The 24,514-nt window shown below is 40.5% G+C and overlaps 1 protein-coding gene across 3 annotated transcripts in view; it reads right to left on the minus strand.

Moving 5' to 3' along the window:
* Positions 1-24,234, minus strand: part of Ndufs4 (NADH:ubiquinone oxidoreductase subunit S4) — a 122,291-nt gene extending 98,057 nt beyond the window's left edge. For all 3 annotated transcript variants that reach the window (XM_036206896.1, XM_036206897.1, XM_036206895.1), the window contains exon 1: positions 24,094-24,234. In XM_036206896.1, the coding sequence (XP_036062789.1) occupies positions 24,094-24,191 (98 nt within the window). In that variant the 5' untranslated portion in view covers positions 24,192-24,234. The remainder of the gene's footprint in view (positions 1-24,093) is intronic.
* Positions 24,235-24,514: the final 280 nt, after the last annotated feature.

A 24,514-nucleotide genomic window follows, 5' to 3' on the forward strand; every position in this document is an offset into this window, starting at 1 on the left:
CCAAGAAGGCCAGACAATTGTTAGCCACCAAGTGGGTGCTGGCACCCGAACCTAAGTCCTCTGCAAGAGCAGTAAGTGCTCTTAATCTCTGAGCCATGTCTCCAGCCCTGCCAGCTGCTCATTTTTGAACAGACGCTAATGAAGTTCTAAATTATGACATCCTTTGGTTGAAGCATTAATAGAAAGTTACTATTTTCAAAAGTCCTTTATATTTCTTTATTATGCAGAAGAATAATGTCCCTTGTCTTCTAGAATTGTCCAAGTTCTCTTAGATAGATATTTTTTAAGTCTGTATCATTAAATAGGGAAATATTTGCTAAGAGATGTATGAATTCCATTTGAAGGAGTTCACTCAGGATTTACAAATTCTAGCACATTTTCATGCCAATCATGTCCTACAGTCTAAAAAAAAAAAAAAAAAAAAAAAGTTACTTCAGTATTTCTTGATCTACTTTAGAATTTCACTTGGCATTGTTTTTAAAAGTTAAATTCCTAGCAAAGGGAGCATGGGCTGTCCACAGTGCTTTGGCTGGCTCTTGGGAACCTATTCCTCAGATTGGGTTGCCTTGCCCAGCCTTAACACAAGGGAAGGAGCTCAGTGCTGCCTCAACTTTATATGGCATGCTTTGTTGATACCCATGGGAGGCCTGCCCCTTTCTGAACAGAACAGAGGAGTGGATTGGGGGAGTGGAGCAGAGGGGAGATAAGAGAAAGGAATGAGAGGAGAGGAAGAAGGGAATCTGTGGTCGGGATATAAAATAAATGAATAAATTTAATAAACTTTAAAAACTATACTATACAGCAGAAAAAAACCTTTTTTTTTTTTTCCAAAATGAAGAACTGGCATCAATTGTTGTTGTAATGCTGGTCTAGGCTTTATGGTGGTAGTAGATAGGACTGTGTTTCTAAAAACTTTCAGTATAAGACCACTGTCTCCAAGTTCACTGAGGCCACTTGGACACATAAATGCAGAAGAGCCACTGTCTTCAGGTAGCCTATTGATCCTTAATTCTTTTATCTGTACTTCATTGAACTATTAAATATTTGTTACAGATGTCAATTTTCCTTGTTATACGAGGGCTTGCTCTGAGTTTCAAGTATCGCAATCCTAGGACTCACAACTGGTAACTCAATAGCCTTTCATGGTGTGCTGCCTAGTTTTTTGTTGTTGTTAACTTGACACAAGCTAAGGTCATTTGAGGGGGAACCTCAGCTGAGAAAATGGCCAGTTGTGGTGGTCCATCAGCATGCTGATAGGATTTGCTGAAGGAGATGGAAGCAGGAGGATCTCTGTGAGTTCAAGGCCAGCCTGGTCTATATAGCAAGCTCCTGAACAGCCAGGGAAACCTGTCTCAACAAACAAATGCCTCTATAAGATTGGCCTATAGGTGAACCTGTAAGACATTTCTTTCTTTTTTTTTTTTCCCCTTTGGTTTTTCGAGACAGAGTTTTTCTGTGTAGCTTTGCGCCTTTCCTGGATCTCACTCTGTAGACCAGGCTGGCCTCGAACTCACAGAGATCCGCCTGCCTCTGCCTTCCAAGTGCTGGGACTAAAGGCGTGCACCACCCCGCCAGGCAGACATTTTTGATTAACGACTGGTGTGGAAGGACTCAGCCCATTGTAGGGGTGCTACCCCACAGGTGGTCCTGGGGTATAGAAAGAAGCAGGCAGGCTGACAGCCATCCCGCCTCCAGATTCCTGCCTTGAGTGATGGCTGTAACTTCTCTCAGTGCGATCTTCTCCAAGCTGCTGCTGGTCATGCATGGTGCTGTGTCATAGCAACAGAAGCCTTACCTAAGATATGGGGTGCTTGAACCAATCCTTATAAGAACCTTTCAAACATGCAGGGGAGCAGGAACATTGTCTTCCACTGCCATCATGTTGAACTGCTTTAGGTTCACAATGAACAAGATTGCAACTGAAATCACACTTCATTTTACCAGGGAAAAAAAAAAAGTTTTTTCTTTACAGCTCTCTGTATGGCAGGGGTGTGCTGAAGGCTGTCACTAGGCTGAGTGGCTAGGCCATGCAGCTACAAGGCTGTGAGCACATACCAATGGCCATGGGTCCACCTCAGGAGAAGGAGGCACTAGAGGAGTGATGGAGGTAAACCACACACTCCACTGAGCTACCCAGCATCAAGAGCTATAACTCAGAACTGAGGCTAGAGCCCTTACCTAGAAGACCACCACCCTAGACTTGATCTCTAGCAGTTGGGAGTTAGGGGGGTCTACCTTTATTCAGTCTAAAAAGGATTATTTAAGAGCTACTTAACATCTTCTACCAAAATACACTAATCAGCCATGAATGATTCTATATATTCCTCATAAAAGCTTGGTCATTAGGGCTGTGCAATAATATTACATTTCTCCCAAGCGTCTGGTGAGACTGTACTGTCTTACATCTTCAAAGTTAGTTACAGCACGTGATTTACGTTAACCAGAGAAATGTAAGAGAGAGTGACAATATCCATAAGGTTGAAGTCTACACATGACTGCCTCAGCTCTTTTTCCTGTCATAGCAATCAAAGGTGGTTAGTGTATGTCCACAAATGAGGACATATGAATAAAGTTCCTAGCTGCCCCATAAGAGACATACAGTATAAAAAAGAAATAAATCTTTATTAATTTGAAGTCACAGATCCTGACGGCTATAGCTTGAGAAGCAACTGTCTGATGATAATACCTCTCTAGGGAATGCCACATGAGAACTTGAGTTGCATGGTATCTGTGATACACTGACTGTCTGAAGTTCAGTGTGGTATTTTGAGAGTTTACTATTTTCAAGTGAATCAAGATGTCACATTTTACAAAGCTACATTTTGGTCTTAAGGGCAGCGTAATTTATTTTCTTAAGTCTTCTAAGCTCAAAAGACACCAAAAGCCATTAGATGATTGTTTCCCAAAAGCTCTAAAGCTACAGTTACAGCTTGCAGAGTTTACCTGCTAAATGAAGAGCTACCTAAGCCTATGCATTTATCTGCAACTTTAAGTATTCCCACTTGTTGCCTATTTTTGTTGTTGTTGCTTCCGTTAGGGAATCTTTAGGTTTAGAACATCTCTGTATCTGCATTAAAAACCACGGAGACCATGTTTGCATCATAAATATATTTATAACAAACAGACAAGAGCAAATATGCTGAAATGATCAACACTTTTTGAACACATTACATTATCTTTGGGGGCAACATTAAATTATCAGCAACATTACATTAAAAATAAAGCTAGTTAGTAGGTGCTGTTTATTTACTCTTTAGATCAAAGATGAAGTTCTGTTGATCAGCAAAATCTTGCATTTTGAACAAACCAATTTCAAAAATGGATAAAACTATATATGTTTAAAAAATTCATGAAACAAACTGGGAAACAATCATGTGGTAACCAGGACTTAAGAGTTAGTCAGACCCATGCTAGAATTCCAGATTTGCCACTTAACAGCAATATGATCTTGAAAAAATTCCTACCAAGTCTACACTTCAATTTCCTCCTCTGTAAAAATAAGGTTAATAATAGCTCAAGAGTTACTTGTAGGATGAAAGAGCATGTTAAGTAATTGCATGTAATGCCTGGCACAGAGAAACAAATGCTCCTTTCTTTCCCTCTAGTAACGAGTAGGGTCAACCCAAGAGGAAAGGAAACCCTACACACCAAGCATATTTTCCAAACTTTGTTTAAATAAATGTGGACAACCGACTCTCCTTTGTGTCCTCCCGTCAACCACAGGTGAGCACATCCACTGCTCTGGCTCCATCTTTATTCCCTTCCCCTGGAGTAGTGCATCAATCCCCTAAATCCATCTCCTGTCCCTAATCTCTGTCAAAGTATCTTCCCACCTAATCAAGCAATTATACTCCAGGCGGTGGTGGCGCACACCTTTAATCCCAGCACTCGAGAGGCAGAGGCAGGCGGATCTCTGTGAGTTCGAGGCCAGCCTGGTCTACACATCCAGGAAAGGTGAAAAGCTACATAGAGAAACCCTGTCTCAAAACAATAAAATAAAATAAAATAAAACAAATGAAAAAAAAACAAGCAATTATACTCAATTATATCATTCTTTGCTTAAAATTCTTCATTAATTTACCTTTTCTTCCTCTCCTATCTTTACATAGTCCACTCCATGGGATTACAGATGTGCACCCAATTTTCTGCAGTGTTTCTAGGGGTGAAACCCAGAACCCTTGCATCCTAGCAAGCACTGTACTAAGTGAGCTATAGCCTCAGCCTTATAACTTGTCTTTGTTTGTTTGTTTGTTTGTTTTTGGCTTTTTTTTTTTTTTTTTGAGACAGGGTTTCTCTGTGTAGTTTTGGTGCCTGTCCTGGATCTCGCTCTGTAGACCTGGCGGGCCTCGAACTCACAGAGATCCACCTAGCTCTGCCTCCCTAGTGCTGAGATTAAAGGAATGTGCCTCCACTGCCCAGCATAACTTGCCTTTTAAAGTAGAGATGGCATAGCAAGACATTTCTAATTACTTCAAATGGTTTAAGTAAAAAGAATATGTAGATGTGGGCTGAGTGAGTGAGTGAGTCAGATGGTCTGTGTGACAAAGTCTTGCTAAGTGCACATGTAGCCTGGTTGGCCTCAAACTTCATCCCCTATCCTTCTAATAGTTAAAGTTACAGGTATGTGCTGCCACCACTAGTTTATAAACATTGTTCTCATCTATATGCATATATGGGTAAAATAAGAAAGAGTGGAAGGGGCCAGGTGTCGTGGCACACACCTTTAATCCCAGCACTCAAGACAGAGACAGGTAAATTCGAGGCAAGCCTGGTCTACATAGTAAGTTTCAGAGCTGAATAGAGAAACCTTGTCTCAAAAGACAAAAAAAAAGGGGGGGGGGAGCAATAGCAAAGTATTAACATCATTAAATTTAAATATAGACTGTGATATATTTTAATAAATTTTTTTCTGTATATAAAATTTGAATAGCATTAATACTGAAAACAAAATGAAAATTAGAATTATATGCCCCATTTTTAGAAAAAGGGAAAAGAATAAGAAAGTATTTTCTTGAAAATGTATAAATAAGCTCCAAGCATTAAGAAACTCCTAACAGGGGGAGGGGGGAGGGCAGAGATGGCTCAGTGATTAAGAGGAGAGGACTCAGGTTCAATTCTCAGCACCCATATAGTGGCTCACATCTGAAACTATTTAGTTCCAAGGTATCTGATGACCTCTTCTGATCTCCATGGGTACCAGGCATACAGTCATGGGCATAACTGCACACAAAACACTTGTACACATAAAAACAAAAACTTTCAAACTACACTCTAACAATGGATATTTACCCTCTTTAGAAATAACCATTCATAGCTATGAAGTTCAAATACCATTCACTGAAACACACCAAAAGACTGAAATGACTACTACCTGAAATATATATTGTTGGGGAGAAACTACCTAGATATCACTAAACAAAGTTTTAAAATTTAGTAAGCTCCACAGCCTATGTGTAGCCAACGTTTACAGTTCATTTGGACCAAAGAAGGAAATTCTCCTTTGGGAAAGACACTGTTCTCTAATTTGCCTTTGAACCACTCTTCACAAAGATCATTTCCACCTCACCACACGGTGATCACTTGTGTCATTAGAATGCTACTATCCCATCCACTTTCCCAAGCCACAGTATCAGAGAGCTCATTCAACTACCAAGAAGGTTAAATGAGATGTAAATAACAAGTTAGAACAATGTTTGACATATTCTAAGCAAAATTATAATAATTATTATGACTGTATTTGGGAAACAAAAGCTGCTAGATTTACAAATAAATTCCACTTAGGGAGTTTTAAATGTTTTATGAGCTCAATCCCTAAAGTTTATGCCAACTCTAAGTCATAGGTTCATTTTTAAGTTCATACTAAAAAAAATCAAGGACTAAGTAATAAATTACATAACTAGAGGTAAACACATGATAAACACTGAAAATATTCTGTACTAATCAGCAAAGCAGCTCCATTTTGGAATACATTATATGTTTTTATGTCTATAAACTTGATGGACCCACAATGTGTTTAAACTTAAAATTCAACAGAATATTAAAACAAAAAGTACACAATGTAATGTATACTTAATGGCCTCAGCAATGTAAGACAACAAAATACATATGCATAAACAACTAATGGCAATATCAAAATAAATTACAATTCAAATGCACAAAAGTTCATAGTGGTTAGCTTAATGAAGAAAATCACTTGCTTGTTATTCAATTTACAGTTTTACAGGCTTTCATGCCACGTAAGAAACACTCAATAATCACAGTAAGATACATCCAAATCCAGGCCATAAAACTACAAACCAACAGTCTTCAATGGAGTCATTAAAACTCCCACTGACTTGCTCAGTAAGTTACTTAACTAAATGCCTAATAAGCAGCACTATCAGAACTGTATATGCAACTTGATTCTAATCACAAATTCATTCTTATCAACATGAAAACAGCACTTTTCCATTGATTTTTTTTCATAATATTCCATTTTTTTTTTTTAAATTCACCCTAAGAAGTTGTTTTTTAACTTTAAGATGGTGTTAGTCATGTTGACAAATATCCAGGTGATAAAATACACTGGGGTTATGAGCGTGGAGTTCAGTGTTAGAACCCATGCCTAGCAAGTACAAGGCCCTACATTTAATCTTTAACACCAAAAAGCAAAATGAAAATGACCAAAGTGAGACAAACAATATGTTTTGAAGAGAAATGTGAAAGATCCAGCAAGTTAATACTAAAGTATTAAATAATACATCTATCAAAAATCCTGTTGCACTCTGGATCATAAATCCCAAAGGACAGGCACGGTAGCACCTGCCAGTAACCCCAGCACACGAAAGGCTGAGGCAAGAGGATCTCCAGCTATACAACAAGTTCAAGGCCAGTCATGGCTACTTACTTGCAAAACCCTATTTTTAAAAAATGTATGCTGAGATGGTAATTCCTACTCAATTATCCAACATTTATTGTCTTACACAATAATGCTAGACCCAGAAGCTAGCCTTCAAATTTTTAGTTACTGGAAAAAAACAAAACAGCTGAACAATGATGATGCATGCCTTTAATCCCAGCACTCAGGAGGCAAAGGCAGGCTGATCTCTGAGAGTTTTGAGGACAGCCTGGTGTACAGTGAGTTCCAGGACAGCCAGGTCTACACAGAGAAACCCTACCTCTAACTAACAAACAAATATATACACTAATTTCACTATCAAAAGTTTGGAGGCTCACAGAATTTTCTATGATGCAGATACAGACAATGTGCTTTTTAGGAGGGTGGGTGCATACACATTGGAGCATGGTGCTCGGTAGGGTGAAGTGAAGGTGCTTTTGTTTTCACTGTGGACCAATGCCCCCAAACTGACAATTTAAAAACAGTTAACATCATCTTTCTTAGGGTCACTCTCAACACTTAGCACCCATTACAAGTGAAACAGTCATATAGACAGTGGCAACACTACCCACAATTTTTTAATGTACATATGATACCACATTTTCGATGAAACTGTAAATGAATAGCTATGAATTTTCTGTCTTCCCAGATGTGTCCACTGATGCTTTTTACTCTTCCTCTTATCAAATTCTTTCCCATAAACTAACACAGTAAAATGTAGCAATACCTATGAAATTCATATATATGGTAAGTCCTAGGATATTTTACTTTTCAACTGGTAGTATGGCTAAAATAAGTACAAATGAACAAATTCAACTAAATAAAATTATGTGACCTGCTTAATGTAGTCTAGAACAAAAGAATTTACAAATGTTCAACCTTGAAATTCAAATTTTATTCTGTAGATTGAGTCGTCTGCTGTTCTAAAGTCTACACAATACAACTATTCAAGCTATTCATCATAAAAAACAAAATACTACTTCACTATTAAAAGTCCAAATTTCCAATATTTTTACTTCCATGAAAAAATTATCCTGTGAAAATCCAAATCCTACAAAAAGCTTTCTGACAGAATTCTACTTAACATGTTATTAGTAAATACTATCTTAAGTCTACAATTACTGGATGCACTGGCAAATTCCTACAACCCCAGTACTTGGGGGCGCCTCCCCCCCCACCCCAAGGCAGGAAGATCACAGCAAGTCCTAGGCCAAGCTGGGCTACATGCTGAGCAGCCACACTACAGAGCAGACCGTGTCTTCAAAAAAGAAAGAGAATGCCTGCAATATAATTATTCAATAGTATATAAAAGGCAAGGAGAACTATTAAACTAAACAACATTTTTATCTTTTTTCCAGCAATCTATGCTATTACTATTCATAATGGTTATACTTAAAATCCAAAGCTCTATAAGAATACTAAAATAAGGGCCGTAGAGATGGCTTAGCAATTAAGAACACTTGTTTCTCTTTCAGAGGACCAGGTAGAGTTCACAAGCACCCACATGCAGCTCAATCCATGACTCAAATTCCAGATAATCTGATACCGTCTTCTACCCTCTGTGGGCACCAGGCACACATGTGGTATACATACATATATGCAGGCAAGAAGTGCACACACATAAAATAAAATAAATATATCTTTTTATTCTTGTTGTTGTTTTGTTTTTTGAGAGTGTTTCTCTGGTTGCCCTGGAACTCAACCAAGCTGGCTTTGAACTCACAGAGATCTGTCTGCCTCTGCCTCCCAAGTGCTGGGACTAAAGGCATGTGCCACCAGAGCCATTAATAAATATATCTTAAGGGAAAAAAATACTCAAAATGCTATCCTGCTTATTGGAAAGACAGCTGGGCAATATTTTCAAACTTCAAAGCTTAAAGTGGTGACTGAACCGCCACCAAAGGAGGATCAGGAGTTCTGTGAGCAAATGGTGTTGGGTTAGGGCAGGACAGAGGCACAGAAGCTTCAGAGGAGTTTATGAAGAAGGAAAGAAAGTATAGAAAGACAAGTTAATTACAGCAGAGAGAAGAACTATGGAATTGTAGGTAATTTAGAGTCACCAAAGCACCCACATATGCACACAAATTAGTAAATTTTTAAAAACTATTTTAAGAAGTTACTGACTAATAAATGAGGCCTCAGAGAAATGAGACAGGAATGAAACAGTCCTAGCTTAGAAGTCACGCAGGTTCTGATGACAGTAATTAGGAAGGAAAGGCAGAGGGGTAAGGGTATGATGTTATCAACTGTCCCAACGCCAGGGAGATCAAGATGTCATGCAAGGTCCTGAAATCAGAGTGTCCAGAATTCTAGGAAGACAAAGAATTGCAAGGGAAGTAGAGAGAAGGTTCTACAATCTGCTAGGTATGGACTAAAGTCTCTGGCAAAACTTCAAAGTTATGACTGTTAAGTCTTTCCCAAGGAGCTTCTAACAGAGACCAACATTCCCACAAGTCACTGTTTCTCTGGTGAAGTACTAAATGGTCACTAAGTAGATTAATATGTCACCTGCCTTTAAAATATCTTTAGCTGCCCCCTGTGAATTGAACTTCTTGAGGTTTTGTGTAAATGAACTATACACTCAGTCTTCAGTGTAAGCAGATGGTAGAAAGTCATGGTAGCGGACATGCCACCATACTCATAAACACACAAAAACTGTGGTTACCTGCATAGGGCCTGACAAGACTGGGCCTGACAAGACTAGGCCCATAAACATTCAGTTATAAGGGGGGGGGGGGGGGAATGGACTCATGAGACCCCGTCCAAAGAAACTCATACAGTCTAGGGCTGCTGGGAGAAAAGAAGCCATTGCCTTCAGTGATATAACCACTGGTGAGTTGCCCTCGTTAAACCCAGTGGATCTGAAAGCAAAAAAAAAAAAAAGTAGGTGGAGACCAAGAGATGAACAATGGAAGGGGTGGGAAGAGGATAAAAGAGTCAAGTGACTGTGGCTCAAATATATTATATGCAAGTATGAAACTGTTAAAGAGTAAGTAATGACATTTGAAAGTCATGGTAGAGGGCTTGAGATAAAGCTCAGTGGAAGAGCACTTGCCTATCATGCACAAGACAGTGTAGGTTTCAATACCTAGTAATCACCAGACATGATCAAGCAGGCCAAAGAAAAACTGCCCAGTTTTAAGAAAATCTGAATCGACCACTATGCCATGTTGGCCAAAACTGATGTCTATCCCTATAAGTGGCAATGATACTAAATGGGGCTCAGCATTTGGGAAACACTATAGAGTAAGCACACTGGCTATCATGGACATCGGTGATTCTGATATCATTAGATGCATGCCAGAAGAATGGTGAAAAGTTAACCAGGAAAGTTTTTCTTTAATAAAATTTGTCAGAGCTTGTCTTAAAACAAAACAAAACCACTCATTTGCAAGTCTGGTATCTTGGTGTACATTTTTACAGCATTCGGGAGGAAGAGGCAGACAGATCTCAGTGAGTTCCAGGCTAGCCAGGGCTACACAGTGAGGCACTGTCTCAAACACACACACACACACACACACACACACACACACACACACACACACACACACTGTAGCAGCACACACCTCTAATCCCAACACTCCTGTGGCAAAATGAGAGGGACAGACAGGAGAATGTCTCAGAAGCTTGAGGACCAGCTACTCTGGGGTATGATGCAGTAGAAATCTGTTCTTTATGTCTCAACAAGGTGGAAGGAGAAAACTGACTCCTAGAAACTGCTACATGCATACCAGCACTTATACAAGCACGTAACAGTAACAAATAATTTTCTTTTAAAAATCTGCAAAACATAGCTGGATATGGTAGCATACACTTCTAATCCCAGCACTGGGGGGTGGGGAATAGAGGCAGAAAGATTAGGAATTCAAGGTCATCATAGGCAGTGCATCTTAAAAAATAAATAAAATGGTAAGGCTGAAGAGATGGCCCAGTGGTTAAGAGCTCTCACTGCTCTCCAAAGGACCCAGGTTCAATCACCAGCCCTAGGTCAGGTGGCTCACAACTGCCTCTAACTCCAGCTCCAGGGAGATCTGATACCTCTGACCTTGGAGAGCACCTGCACTCATGTGCATATAATCCCCACCTTCCCACACAGGTTAAAAGTAAATCTTTAAAAACAAAACAACTTCTATTATGGTTTATAGTTAAATACATTGTAAGATTTCAACTTCTAGATCCTTTGCCATGTCCTAGAGGAAGGGTAAATAAATTCTAAGGCACATAAGATAGTTTATAATCCTAAGAATATATAAAACGATAATGTTAATTGTCAACCCACCACCTATAATAAGAGAGAGCATTTATTTTACTGAGATGAAATAAGACACATGAAACAATGACCTTAGTGTCTAATACTCAAAAATGCTAGCTATTAGAAACCTGATTACCACATCAAAGCAGAAAGTTACAGTCTCCTGAGTTACAAAGAAATCTAACCGATACCACTGGCCAGTTTATCATCTCAGCCACGGCTGTTAAGAGCACACTCTCCAGTCATCTTCCAGCATACATGTCAAGTGAAGTACAAGTCCAGCTCACAGCATAGAGCAGATAACGTGTTGGCCAAAGGGGAACAAGCACCTATGGGTGGATGTTCAAAACTTCCTCCTTTAAATGGGAAGGACTGAGAAGCACTTTCTCTGAAGGTCAAAGCATACACTTGTGCACAGTCCTGAACCCCAAGCCAGAGAATGATGCTATCTGCTGTAAGGCAATGTCTTCCTACATACTAAGGCAATGAAAACAATGCCCCCAGAGTGATCACAGACAACTTGATCTGACTGAGACTCTCTTCTCAGGCATTTCTAGGTTGTGTTGATGTGATAAACTAACCAATACAATGTCTTTGACCCAAGACTGTAGCTTGATAGTTTAAACTCAATGCATTGTTCTGCCTCTATACCACTTACAAGCTTCCATTTTATTAAATGCCAAGATTTCCAATCAGGAGCATATACTCCAAAATATTTTCTCTGCTTCATTTCCCAGACTCTGACATGTGAATATCCCCTATGCGCCCACTAGAGTTGAGAAACAACTGGTTAAGAATCTGAAGATATAAAGACTTTTTATGCCGATTTAGATTAAGTCCATTCAGATATTCTAAAAATGCAAGAAATATTATAATTAGCTTCTAAGGTAATTCATCCTAGGCCAGCTGGACCTAGGCAACATCTAGTAAACACACTCCACTTGTCTCTCCTACTGAATGAAATAATAACAAAAATCTGGACAGGCTGCATACAGTCGGCAGAACAGGAAGAACAGCAGACCTGAGAACTTCATTTAACCAGCTGTGAATCTACCTTACACTCCCCTCCCACAGTGCTTAACATAGCTGAAAATGGAAATAGGCACTTCTGTAGAAATTTGCCCAAAGGAACAAGAAAAGCAATGCTCAGAAATTGCAGAAGCTACCGTTTACCTTCTCTTTCATATACCTGGCATCTATCTTGGATAATCCTGCAACCACACTAGAGGACAAACAATGACTATTTGCAATAGCAAAAACTGAAAATAAATTTTGGGTTTTTTTCAAGACAGGGTTTCTTTGTATAGACCTGGCCGTCCTGGAACTCGCTCTGTAGACCAGGCTGGCCTCAAACTCAGAGTTCCCCCTGCCTCTGTCTCCTGGGTGCTAGGAATAAAAGGTGTGCACCACTTCCACCCAAGCAAAAAAATCTTTCTCTCTACTCACTGGAGTGATGGCTCTAATGGGGTGGGCTCATGCAACACCCTCTCCTCTAATTTGCTTCTTTTTGTTCTGAGTTCCTTAGCCCTGACTGATTCCAGTGCAACTGTGGGAGTGGACTACCAAAGCCAGACCAGTAGAGCCACAAGGTTTTTGTTTTGTTTTGTTTTGTTTTGTTTTTTGTTTTTTTGTTTTTTTCAAAGCTGAGAACCAAACCCAGGGCCTTGTGCTTGCTAGGAAGCGCTCTACCATTGAGCTAAATCCCCAGCCCTGAGCCACAAGTTTTAGGATGGACACTAAAAAAGGAAGTTCCAGGGAACTAGGTTTTCAGAACAAGCAAGCACTTCTACTTTACTGGTTTGTGTTGCAGTACTGGAGGAAGAGGCCAAGGACTCACACACCTGGCACACAAACGCTCTACCACTAAGCTTCGAGCTCAACCCAACAAACGCTCAGTAATCCATGGATCAGGAAAGTCTCAGGGGAAATAAGATGTTTTAGGGAGAGATGGAAATATGTAAGCACAATATCAGGTATGAAACGCAAAATAAAATTAAAAGGTTTTTTAAGCAAAATAAAATACAGCATATAAAAACTTATGAAATAAAACTACAGTAACTCCAAAGAAAGAGGAAGAGAAACCACTCCTAGCTCTTCGAGTTTAGCATCATCTTGATACAAATCTAAGCAAAGGAGTCAAAGAGAGTAAGCCAGGACTGGGTAGGTGGCTCAGTAGGAGGGTCTACTATGAAGTGCTTCTAGCATCAGAAGGCCTCTGATTCTCTCCCTCTAAAACTGAAACCCAAAACTAGGAACTAAAAATAAAGGAAAGGGCCTGTGAGTAAGAAAGGAGATCTCAGACACCACAGCTACACCGTCTACACAAGGAGGGCAACTTAAGTCAGTGCTTCTATTGCTATGATGAAACGCCATGACCAAAAAGCAACTTGGGAAGGAAAGGGTTTATTCAGCTTACACTTCCATATCACTGTTCAACACTGAAGGAAGTCAGGGCAGGAACTCAAACAGGGCAGGAACCTGGAGGCAGGAGCTGATGCAGAGTCCATGGAGGAGTGCTGCTTACTGGCTTGTTCCTCATGGCTTGTTCAGCCTGCTCTCTTAGAGAGCCCAAGACCACAAGCACAGGGATGGAACCACTCACAAGAGGCTGGGCCCTCCCTCATTAATCACTAATTAAGAAATCCCTACAGCTGGATTTTGTGGAAGCATTTTCACAAGTAAGGTTCCATCCGTTCAGATAATTCTAGTTTGTGTCAAGTTGACATAAAACTAGCCAGCACAGCGTAAGCCACAGTAAACTTACAAGAACTTTTATTTTGTGGAAGGTACTGTTAAGATATGAAAAGAGGCCAGGTGGCAGTGGTGGCGCACACCTTTAGTCCCAGCACTTGAGAGGCAGGCAGATCTCTGTGAGTTCGAGGCCAGCCTGGTCTACAAAGTGAGTTCCAGGACAGCCAGGGATACACAGTGAAACCCTGTCTCAAGAAAGAAAAAAGGGGGGGGGGGGGCAGACAGATGAACAGAAGGAAGAAAGACAGACAGAAAGAACGACAGAAAGAAAGAAGAAAAGAGTGGCCTGGAGAGTTGCTTGGTGCTAAAGAACTTTTCTTGTTTCTCTTGCTGAGGACTCAGGTTCTGTTCCCAGCATCCACATAGCAGCTGACAATAGTCTAGGGGATCAAAATCCCTCCTGTGGCCTCCATGGGCACCAGGCCCGAATGTGGCACATGCACGTGTACACATATGCAGCCAGAACACTTCATACACATAAAATAAAAATCAATCTAAAGAGAAATAAGAAGAAAAGAAACTTCAGGTAGCACCCTTATTATTGCCCAGTCTACTGCTCCTTGTAGTGTACTACTAAATAAACCTGTTTTCTTAGAAAGAAAGGGAAGGAGAAGGAAAACACAAATTAGCTCGCTGAACATAATCTCTGACAATCACACTTAATCAAAATTATAATGCATAGTTCAAACACAGGCACTAGCAAAATAGGAAACATCTATGATCACTTTTGCCTAAGAACAGGTTAAAAGCGGGGACTTTTGTTTGACCCAGTTTCAGAGTCACATGGCCCCATGAGGTTGGGCAAAATGCCACAGCTGCAGAGTATGTGGCAGAACTCTCCACTTCATCCCTGGCACTCCAGGAAGCAGAGAAAGAAGCGGTACAGAAAGGGACTAGGTGAGGAGCAGACCCAGGGACATGCCAAAAGACGTCCCCTTCCCCTAAAGACTTTGCACCACCTTTGCACCACCTCCTAATCATGTATTAAGAATATGAATCCATCTAAGGACTCCTTATGTTCTAATCATCCAAGACCATCACCATCACAGACACATCCAAAAGTGTGCTTCACTAATCACCTAGGCACTCTTAATCCTACCAAGCTGCTCATCAAAATTAACCATCACAGCATCATAAGGAGTACAAAAAGGCAGGAAAGCATCAAGAAATCTGGCCATCTTAATAGAGGAAACAAGTTGAAGAAGCTAAGCCTAGTTATGAGAAGGGATGATAAGTACACAGGGAAAGACTTACACTGTAGAGCACAAAGAGAAATATCACTCATCAATGAGTACAAAAGAACAGTGTGTGTGTGTGTGTGTGTGTGTGTGTGTGTGTGTGTGTGTGTGTTGAATGTGAAATGTCTCCCACACCCATCATGTCTTGAGGGCTTGGTTTCCAGCTAATGGCACTATTTTGGAAAGTGCTAGTAACTTGGGAGGTAGGGTGGAGCTGAAAGAAGCAGATGCCCTCAGGGACTGGATCTAGCTAGGGCCTCTTCCAGTCTGTGAGTCCTGCCTGCCATGAGGTGAGCAACAGTGCCTCACCACACCCTTCTGCTGCTATGGTATCTGCCTCACCCCAGGTCCACCGGAATAGAGGGAGCACATCATGAACTGAAATCATCTATCACCATACCCCCGCCACCCCTTGGTATTTCCAGAGGGCATTTTGTCACAGTGAAGAAAACTGTTTTCCAGAGCCACCAGAAACCCCAGACCATCAGCAGAAGCTCCAGAGATTCTTACATTAAATAAAGGGTAGGGGCTGACAACCCAAGAACAATTTCCTTCCAACTCAAGTATGACAAGAATCTATGAACTATACTTCTAAAGTTAACCTTTATGAAGGTAGAGGCTACCCTTCCAATTAAAAACTAACACTTTTCACTACCCAAAGGTAATTACTACAAAGTACTGTAAGTTTCATATTTTTAAAGGTTCAATAAATACAAGATCTCAGTGCTGTAAAATGAAGTATATTTTATATCTCAAAAACTTATGTGTAATAAGGATATTAAAATGAATTCCAAACTACTAAAACAAAAGGTATAAACTTCATCTTTAAGTACAGTGAAAAAATCCCTTGAAAAAGAAGTGCTCTTTCCATTCAAAGAGTAGAGGTCCTCAAAAGACTCAAAACATCTGCATTTACTTTAAAGCTCATCAAGACAGAGTGACATTTTTAGGAGAAGCATATGGATTGCTGAACAGTCATCTAGAACGGGATCTTTTGTCAAGCAAGGACCTTTTGCTTATATGAAGTGGCCAAATAAAGGAAAGAACATATTTTTGAGCCCTAGAAAACACAAAGAAATCATTCTTCACCTGGCTATTAAGGACCCAGCAAAACCTACTACAGAAGCAATAAGATCTGCACTCCCCTCAGCTGAAACAATTCTAAGAGATCACTGAAACAAAAGAACTCTAGAAAAGCAAGGAACTTTCTTAAAACTATGTCCAGCCAAAGACCACCTCCCTAAAAAGCACATTCCCATTACAAAGGATAAGACACTTTCTTCTTAAACTCTGAAGGGCAGAGTTCAACAGCTGTGCTATATTAAACCTGAGCCCTTCCAAAATGAAGAACAAGTCTCTAGAGGGGAGTAACATGGCCTGCTTTCTCCAACATTACCAGAATGCCTCCTCTGCCTCTAACCCACCCCCTCAACCCCCGCCTGATTAGTATATGAGTGAAAAATGCAAAAACTGAAGTTTTCTTGTTTCTGGAAATCTCCCTTATTCCTCTCCCCAAGAAAGCCATATTTTTGAAGTCTTTAAAGATAAAACATTAAAACTGCTTAGAGAGGTGGAGGGGGAAAGTCGGGAGTTTTCAGCCCTAGCTTCCCCTCAGAATCTGCAGAGCTAAGCCTAAGCCTACATTTACTGAAGCAATAAACTGTGGCCAAGGAATATGAATGCCTCAGATGCAAGTAACAGGTGACTTTGATGAACAGCAGACATTTAAAAGCAAAACACTACATTGGAGGCTGGCCCTTTTTTTATGTAAGTCTGGTGAATGTAGGCAAGAAGAAGAGATTATATTTGGTTAACTAATTCTAAAGAACTCAAGGCTGCATTTATCTATCAAAATACTCAACAGACAGAATACACTTGAAACCAGAATTCAGAATTGTCCCCTTGTCATAACCTAAAGGAGAAAATGCACAGAATAGTTTACAAAAGTATTCAAATATTTAGATGAAAGCAGCTGCAAAAAAAAAAAAAAATGTAGCTACTGTACAATTCAGTCACAGCAGATTCTTTTAGGATCTTCAGACAACGCAATTAAACAAGAAAAGCTGTAAGAACTCAGCTCTTAAACTACAATATCCTGTCAACATTAAAAGAGTACAAGCTTTTACTCTCTTTTATACTTGTTTTTGTGTGCATGTCTATGTGCTTGAGTGTGGAGGTCAGAGGACAACGTGCAGGAATTGGTCCTTTCCTTCAACTTCGTGGGTCCTGGGTATAGAACTCAGGTCACAGCAAGCATTTTAACCCACTGAGCCAATTCACTGGCCCAAGATTTTAATGACAATAAATTCTAGCCATCATCATGGTTTCATTAAATCTCAGAATTCCACACACAATTCTAAAAGGTTTAGTTATTTGGTATCAACCATTTAAAGAGAGAGAGAAATGATGAAGGCTGGTTAGAAACTGCTTAGGCAGACCCAAGAACCCCAAGTAAACAATCCATTCTCATCCAGAATCAGTACCTCAGTTTTCAGGCCAAGAAGTCAGTTTTTATTTCTCCTAAATGAGCACTCCAGCCTGGAGACTCTACATGAAAGTGTAATGGAAACTCAGGTCCTGACTCAGTCCTGACATCCTTTTTGGGAAACAAATTTGAGACTGGATCTCTAGATTATCAGGATGGAATGGGTTATATTTATTCCCCAATTTCATCCTCAAAATGATTTTTGAGTCTGCTGTGGGATGTTTTGTATGTCAAATGTGTTGTTTCAATTGGTTAATAAATAAAACATTGGCCAGGTGGTGGTGGCGCATGCCTTTAATCCCAGCACTGGGGAGGCAGAGCTAGGCGGATCTCTGTGAGTTCCAGGCCAGCCTGGGCTACAGAGTGAGTTCCAGGAAAGGCACAAAGCTACACTGTCTCAAAAAGCAAAAAAAACAAAAAAACAAACAACAACAACAAACATTGATTGGCCAGTAGCCAGGCAGGAAGTATAGGCGGGACAAACAAAAAAGAAAATTTGGGGAAGTAAAGGCTAAAGAGGAGAGACCTGACAGCCACCGCCATGACAAGCAAGACGTAAGGTACCAGTAATCCACGAGCCACATGGCAAAGTATGGATTAATAAAAATGGGCTAAATATGAGAGTAAGAGCTAGACAATGGTAGGCCTGAGCTAATGGCCAAACAGTTCAAATAATATAAACATCTGTGTGTTTATTTTATAAATGGGTTGTCGGACTGACAGGGCTTGGCGGGGGCTGGAGAGAAGGTCTCCAGCTACATGAGTCTCAACTTTTGAGGGAGGAATATTGTTACAGTAGTTCTTGAGGCCACTAAGGATGATTATCAGAGCTTTGTTAAGGATTATTAAGAGAAAGCTATTTTTTCCTATCAAAACAGTGGACTCTACCTTTGGCCCTTAGGTAAGACTTGACATTCTGATACTTTACATACTACTGTCTCTTCCCTTAAGAGTTAAAACCAGGAGCTAGAAACATGCATCAGAGGTTAAGAGCACTTGCTGCTTCTTCCAGAAGGTCTGGGTTCAGGTCCCAGTACCTACATGGTCGCTCACAGCCATCTGTAACACCAGATCCATTAGACCCAAGGCTCTCTACTGACCTCCTTACACACCAGGTGAGCATGTGGTACACAGACACACATGTAGGCAAAACACATGAAGTAAAAATAAGTAATTTTTTAAGTTAATACAGTTCAGCCAGTGAATTACATGTGGCCCAAGAGACCACCTCTCAGGAAAGCTGATTCACGTAGAATCATGCTAAGGAATATTATTCCCTTAAGGAGATACTATACTTACCTTCCCAGTGGTCCAGCCCTCAGTGCAGCTGCTTACAGAGCTTCTGTATATCAGCTAGCATGTCGGTTCCACTGGCACTGGGCCTGTCTGCTGCTCCTTCTCCTCTTTTTCTTTCTGACACTGACCAAAGCCTGGGCCTGTTTTCCCCAACACCCTGGGATCCCCACTCTTTCTCTCAAGCCTCCCCTGCTTTTCACTGAGTGGCTGCTTACAAACATGGCTTTCTCCCTTCTCTATCTTCCTGCTCCAAACAACTGTCGGGATTTATAGCTTGCCTGTCCTGCAGTTTTTCTCTCAAATGTTAATAAAACTGTCCTTGAGCTTCTCTCCAAGTCCACTTTTAAATTCTTCTATTAATGAGACTAAAAACCCCAAACACAGTAGATTTCCAGAAAACAAATCTACTAAGAGGGAAGCAGGCTAATCAATGAATTAGAAAAACAAAACAAACAAGCAAAAAAAACAAACAAACAAAAAAACAGACTTAAGAGCTCAGAAAGCACAGCTAGCATACTCCATAGTTTTAAAAAGCAGAACAACAGTTTTTCCAATGATCACCGAAGTTCATAAGAAAAAATACACTCAGGATACCATATTTAGTACATGCATTCTATGTATTTTGTTTAAGAGTATCAAAAAAAGGCAGGGCATGGTGGCACTCATCTGCACTCATAGCACCTGGGAAAGGGAGGCTTGAAGATCAGGAGTTCAAGGTCATCCACAGCTACACAGTGAGTTCCCAGCTAACCTGGCCAAATGATACTGTCTTAAAGTGGTGATAAAAACGTAAAATGAAGTCACCTATAAAAATCTCTTATACTAAATTCAAGAAGAAAATTATTTTCTTTCAAAGCCCAAAACATTCATCCCTCCAACTGTAGAGATGTAACAACGAAATAAAAGACAAGAGTATCAAATAGCCTTTCAAATGAAGAATATACCTTGCTAAGATTTAGAAAAACTGAGGACACTACAATTTTAATTTACTGTTACCAGAAATAATTCTCATGACAAAAAGTCAACATATTGATGAGTAAGTCAGACTATTTTCTACCAAGAAGAATAGAAGGTACTCTTCTGTACCTGTCTACTATCCTAAAAAACAAGAACATCCTAATTCACGGAGTTGCTGAAAAAACACAGGACACAATGTAAGGAAAGTCCTTGGCACGCTGGCTGAATCACTAAGTTAGAAAAGTTAGCTATGCTGAGTTTATGCTCAGAATAAATACTACAAAAATGATTTAAAAACAAAAAAAAAAAAGCAAAGCCAGGAGGTGGCGGCACACGCCTTTAATCCCAGCACTCGGAGGCAGAGCCAGGCGGATCTCTATGAGTTCGAGGCCAGCCTGGTCTACAGGGTGAGATCCAGGACAGTACCAAAACTACACAGAGAAACCCTGTCTCGAAAAGGGGAAAAAAAAATGATAAAAGGGATGACAAATTTTAGAAGCTTTTCCATTTGAACAATCTGTGTTCTGTCTGAATTCTATATTCATACCATCTCTAAACCTATTCTAGCAGATGTTACTCAGGAACCAATGGGCTCCATCTCTTCCCACCATGCCTCATTAAAAGCTTCATGTGAAGCCAGTTATTCTCATTCCAAAGAAGTCCTCATGTTCCAATAAGTACCTTTCTCAAATCACTCATTTCCACTTCCCATTTTTAAATTTTGAATGAAAAAGGAGTCAGGATACTTTCATAATGTGTTAAGTACAAATCCATTCATAAAACAATTTCAGTACAGAAATTAAGAGTTCAAGGTGAATATCCTAAACTCAAACCGCTGCAAATAATTGTAAAGAAATATATATTGAAGATTTTTTTAAATTCACATTTATATAGGCTAGTGCCTACCTGGCTCTCACTGAAATGTGTCTTTTATTGTTTTGTTGTTGTTTGTTTGTTTTCTGTTTTTCGAGACAAGGTTTCTCTGTGTAACCCTGGCTGTCTTGGAACTCAATCTGTAGACCAGGCTGACCTTGAACTCATCACAGAGATCTGCCCGCCTCTCCCTCCCGAGTGCTGGGATTAAAGGCATGTGCCACCACTGCCCATCACTGATGTATCTCTTAAGACCTGCCTTTCCCACATGAATGCACACACACACAACACACTAAATAAAAGCAAAGATATTTAATCAAGTAGTAGCCAACCTATTGATCTTGAATATTTGTTCATACATTTAGACTTTCCTTTCCCATCACTGGAGGTCTCTGAAAACTCAACTTCACAGTGGGAAAGAAAAACCACAAAATAAAGCCAGAGATTGGGAGCACAAAACAGACTTCACAAGGGTCTCATACACCTAGTCTTCATCACAGAAACTAAGATGCTCTGGGGATCTGCTATCCTCAGAGCTATGTTTTAGATAAACACAAGCTCTAGTCTAAATTTGAGAGGAGATATGAAAGCAGGTGATATAAACATGCATGATCATGTTAAAATGGACAAAAACTAACAATACAGAAATTATCTTAAATCTCAAGTGTCACTATTTTGAAAAAGAAAACCAACTTCTCTACTGATAGAGTCATACCTTAAATAGGTAGAATGTGTGCTGGAAAACCCCTGAGGATACTATAGTAAGGGCAAGAACAGGTGAGTAACGATGCTCTCACCCTCTTCAGACAAGGAGATGCAAGCTCAGTCTAGAACATGAGCTGGGAAGACAAGCTGCCAACACCAGTGCTACTCAACTCTCTCTCCTGTCTGAGTCCGGGTCTGCGGTTTTACTTTTTCTTTACAGCCTTTATAACTGAATCCGAAGGTTGATGCAGCAGGTTAGTAACCCCACTCCTCTCCCACCACTCTCCCTACTGACTCCATCCTCCCTCCCTCCCTCAGACACCGGCAGTATTATGCCACCGCAATCTCTTTTGGGATTACCAAAACAGAAAGTTACATTTGAACTTCCCAGATGGGTTGGAACTTTCTTCTCAATCTTTTCAAAGCATTATTCTCAACACATCTGTAAGAAGTTTGCATATAAACAAGGGAGTGGAACCATAATTGTCAAATAAGATGCATATCATGAAATCTTTAGGGTAAAAAAAATGTAAAAAAAAATTGTGTGAGGTCAAAATTATTTTCCCTGGGTTTTAAATTTTTTAAAATATGAAACAAAGGTCATCTTATATGATTTATATAAGTTATTTTCAAATCTCTAATAACATGCTTAACAAGCAGAAACTGCTAAGTTTAGATGTGTAATAATAGCAATTGGTTTGTAAAATCCAGTACTGTCTTAATTTAAACTAGCATAATTGCTGAGAAATACACCAGTGGTCCCTATATCTGTGTTCAGTTCTAGTCCTCTACATTAGTATTAGGGTATGTAAATTAACCCCATAATGTTTAAGTGGGAAAGAACTAAACTAGATCCCCACCATGTTAGCCTTAAATTAACCACTGGAGTATTTGATCTTAGAGAACTGCTCAAGTTCCTCATATGTAAAACACTTAATTGCAAATTTATTTTTTACTTTCCACCAGTGTTACATTTATTTTCCAGTAACTGTATAATATATGTGTGTGTGTGTGTGTGTGTGTGTGTGTGTGTGTGTGTGTGTATACATATATACTGCTCTGCTGCTGCCTACAGAACAGCCCCCTAGTCTGGCCTGTCCTGTCCCATGCTCCCCCCTCAGCCCCCCCAACCTGTTTTTTGCAACTCCGGAGTGCTGGGATTACAGTGTATGTGCCCAAGAATGGATTTATCCGGTGCTGAAGACTGAGCCCAGTACCTCCTGAATGCTAGGCACGCTACCAACCCACCTACATCCTCAGTCCCCAAAACCGCAAATCCCCTGACCTTACTAAGGGCAACCTCTTCTTTCCTACAAAACCACTACTTAAAACTGTAATAAAATTTACCTTCAAAAGTTCTAATCAGCTCATCTTAACTCTGTATTCCCTTTGTATTTGGTCTAACACTAAATTAACAAGCATTTTGATAGGCCCTGTTTTCGTTTTTTTAAAAAAGAATTTAATGGTTTGGTTTGGTTTGAGACAGGGTCTACAAACTCTCTTTGTAGACCAGGCTGGCTTGGAACTCAGAGATCCGACTGCCTCTGCCTCTCCCTCTCCAGTGCTGGCATTAAAGGCGTGCGCCAATACGCCCGACTTTTCCTTTTTTAAAAACTACCACATTCTTCCCACCCCTTACACAGTCTCCCATCTTCTGTGTAAACGTTCAGTGTAGTCTCCACAGCATGCAGGTGACAAGAGTGAAGAGTAATAAAACATGGTATATCATAGATTAAAACCCTAATATGTGTACACACGTGCTATTAATAAATTCAGAAAAACAGAAAATATATAAAAAGAAGTAATGCTTCAGGAGTGGGGGAGGGGTGTCATCACAAAAATGATCCAAGGTAACAAAATAACAACAATCCCTCAACTGCTGTAATAGGTTAGTAACAATGTAGATAAGAAAACTTAGGGCACTACCATCAATGCTTTTAAAAATCACCTTGCTGACAGGCACTACCATCAACCTTTTTACAAATCATCTTGCTAGCAGGCAGATCTGAGTTCCAGGACAGCTAGGGCTACATAGTGTGATCCTGTCTCAAACAAACAAAACAAAATAAATAAATAAAAATAAGAGCCACCTTGCTGGCTGAGGGCATAGAGCTCCGTGGTGGCGCTCAAGCCTGGAACGCACAGCCGGGGGTTCCAATCCTACCACAAATAGAAAATAGGTACGCTATCACCTTGCAATAAATAGTTGTTAACCCTGAAGTCCTAACAAGTTTTCCTCCTATGCAGAATGATGAATCAAACAACCTTTCTGTTTGGAAGCTCCGTGGCTCTTAACTAAAGCAGGGCTTTCACCTTCCAGCCAGGGCTGGAGTGGGGCAAACAGGTGATAACAGAAGGGATGCAGGACACTGGGAGAGAAGTCGACCAGACTCCTCCCCCTTCTCGGGAACCAAGATCCTGTTCCCAGCGTCTCCACACAGACCCTCGCCCGCGGCTGCAGACCCAGAGCTCCCAAGAACCCGAGACCCCGCGGGCGCCTGGCCGAAGCCCCGACTTCGTCCGGGCATCCCCGGGAAGGGTCAGCCGAGGACGCACTCCCCAAGGCCGCCTCCCGGGCCGGGTCGGCCCGGTCTCCGCCAAAGTGGAGCGACCTGAGAATCCTGAATAAAGAGCCCGACAAGGCTGATAATTAGTTTACCTGGATGGCACTCCAGAGACGGAAACGGCAGCTGTAGCCACTGCCCTTCTCCCCAACAACGCCTGTCTCAGCGCCACTGACATTGAGACCGCCGCCATCTTGCTGCGGGCAAACGCCAGGATGGGAGGACGGATCCCCGCTAGGGACTCACTTCCTTCGTTCTCGAGGCAGTGCGGCCGCAGTGAAACAGAATCCTGTAGTGTTTGTTTTTCTTTTGATATTGGGGTTTAGAAAAGAGTTAAAAGGTCTGGTTGAAAGAGTGAAAGAGGAAAGTGGATGGAAGAGAAGAAAAAGTAAAAAGGTTCAGTGAGTGTAAATGTTGCCTCTATAAAAAGTAATTCTTGTTAGTAGCGTTGGTTATTTAGTCTAAGAAGCCCAAAAGAAAATGCTTCAAAAATGTAAACACCTGTAACTCATAATT

Source organism: Onychomys torridus, chromosome 15, assembly GCF_903995425.1.
Source record: "Onychomys torridus chromosome 15, mOncTor1.1, whole genome shotgun sequence".
Classification (NCBI taxonomy): Eukaryota; Metazoa; Chordata; class Mammalia; order Rodentia; family Cricetidae; genus Onychomys; species Onychomys torridus.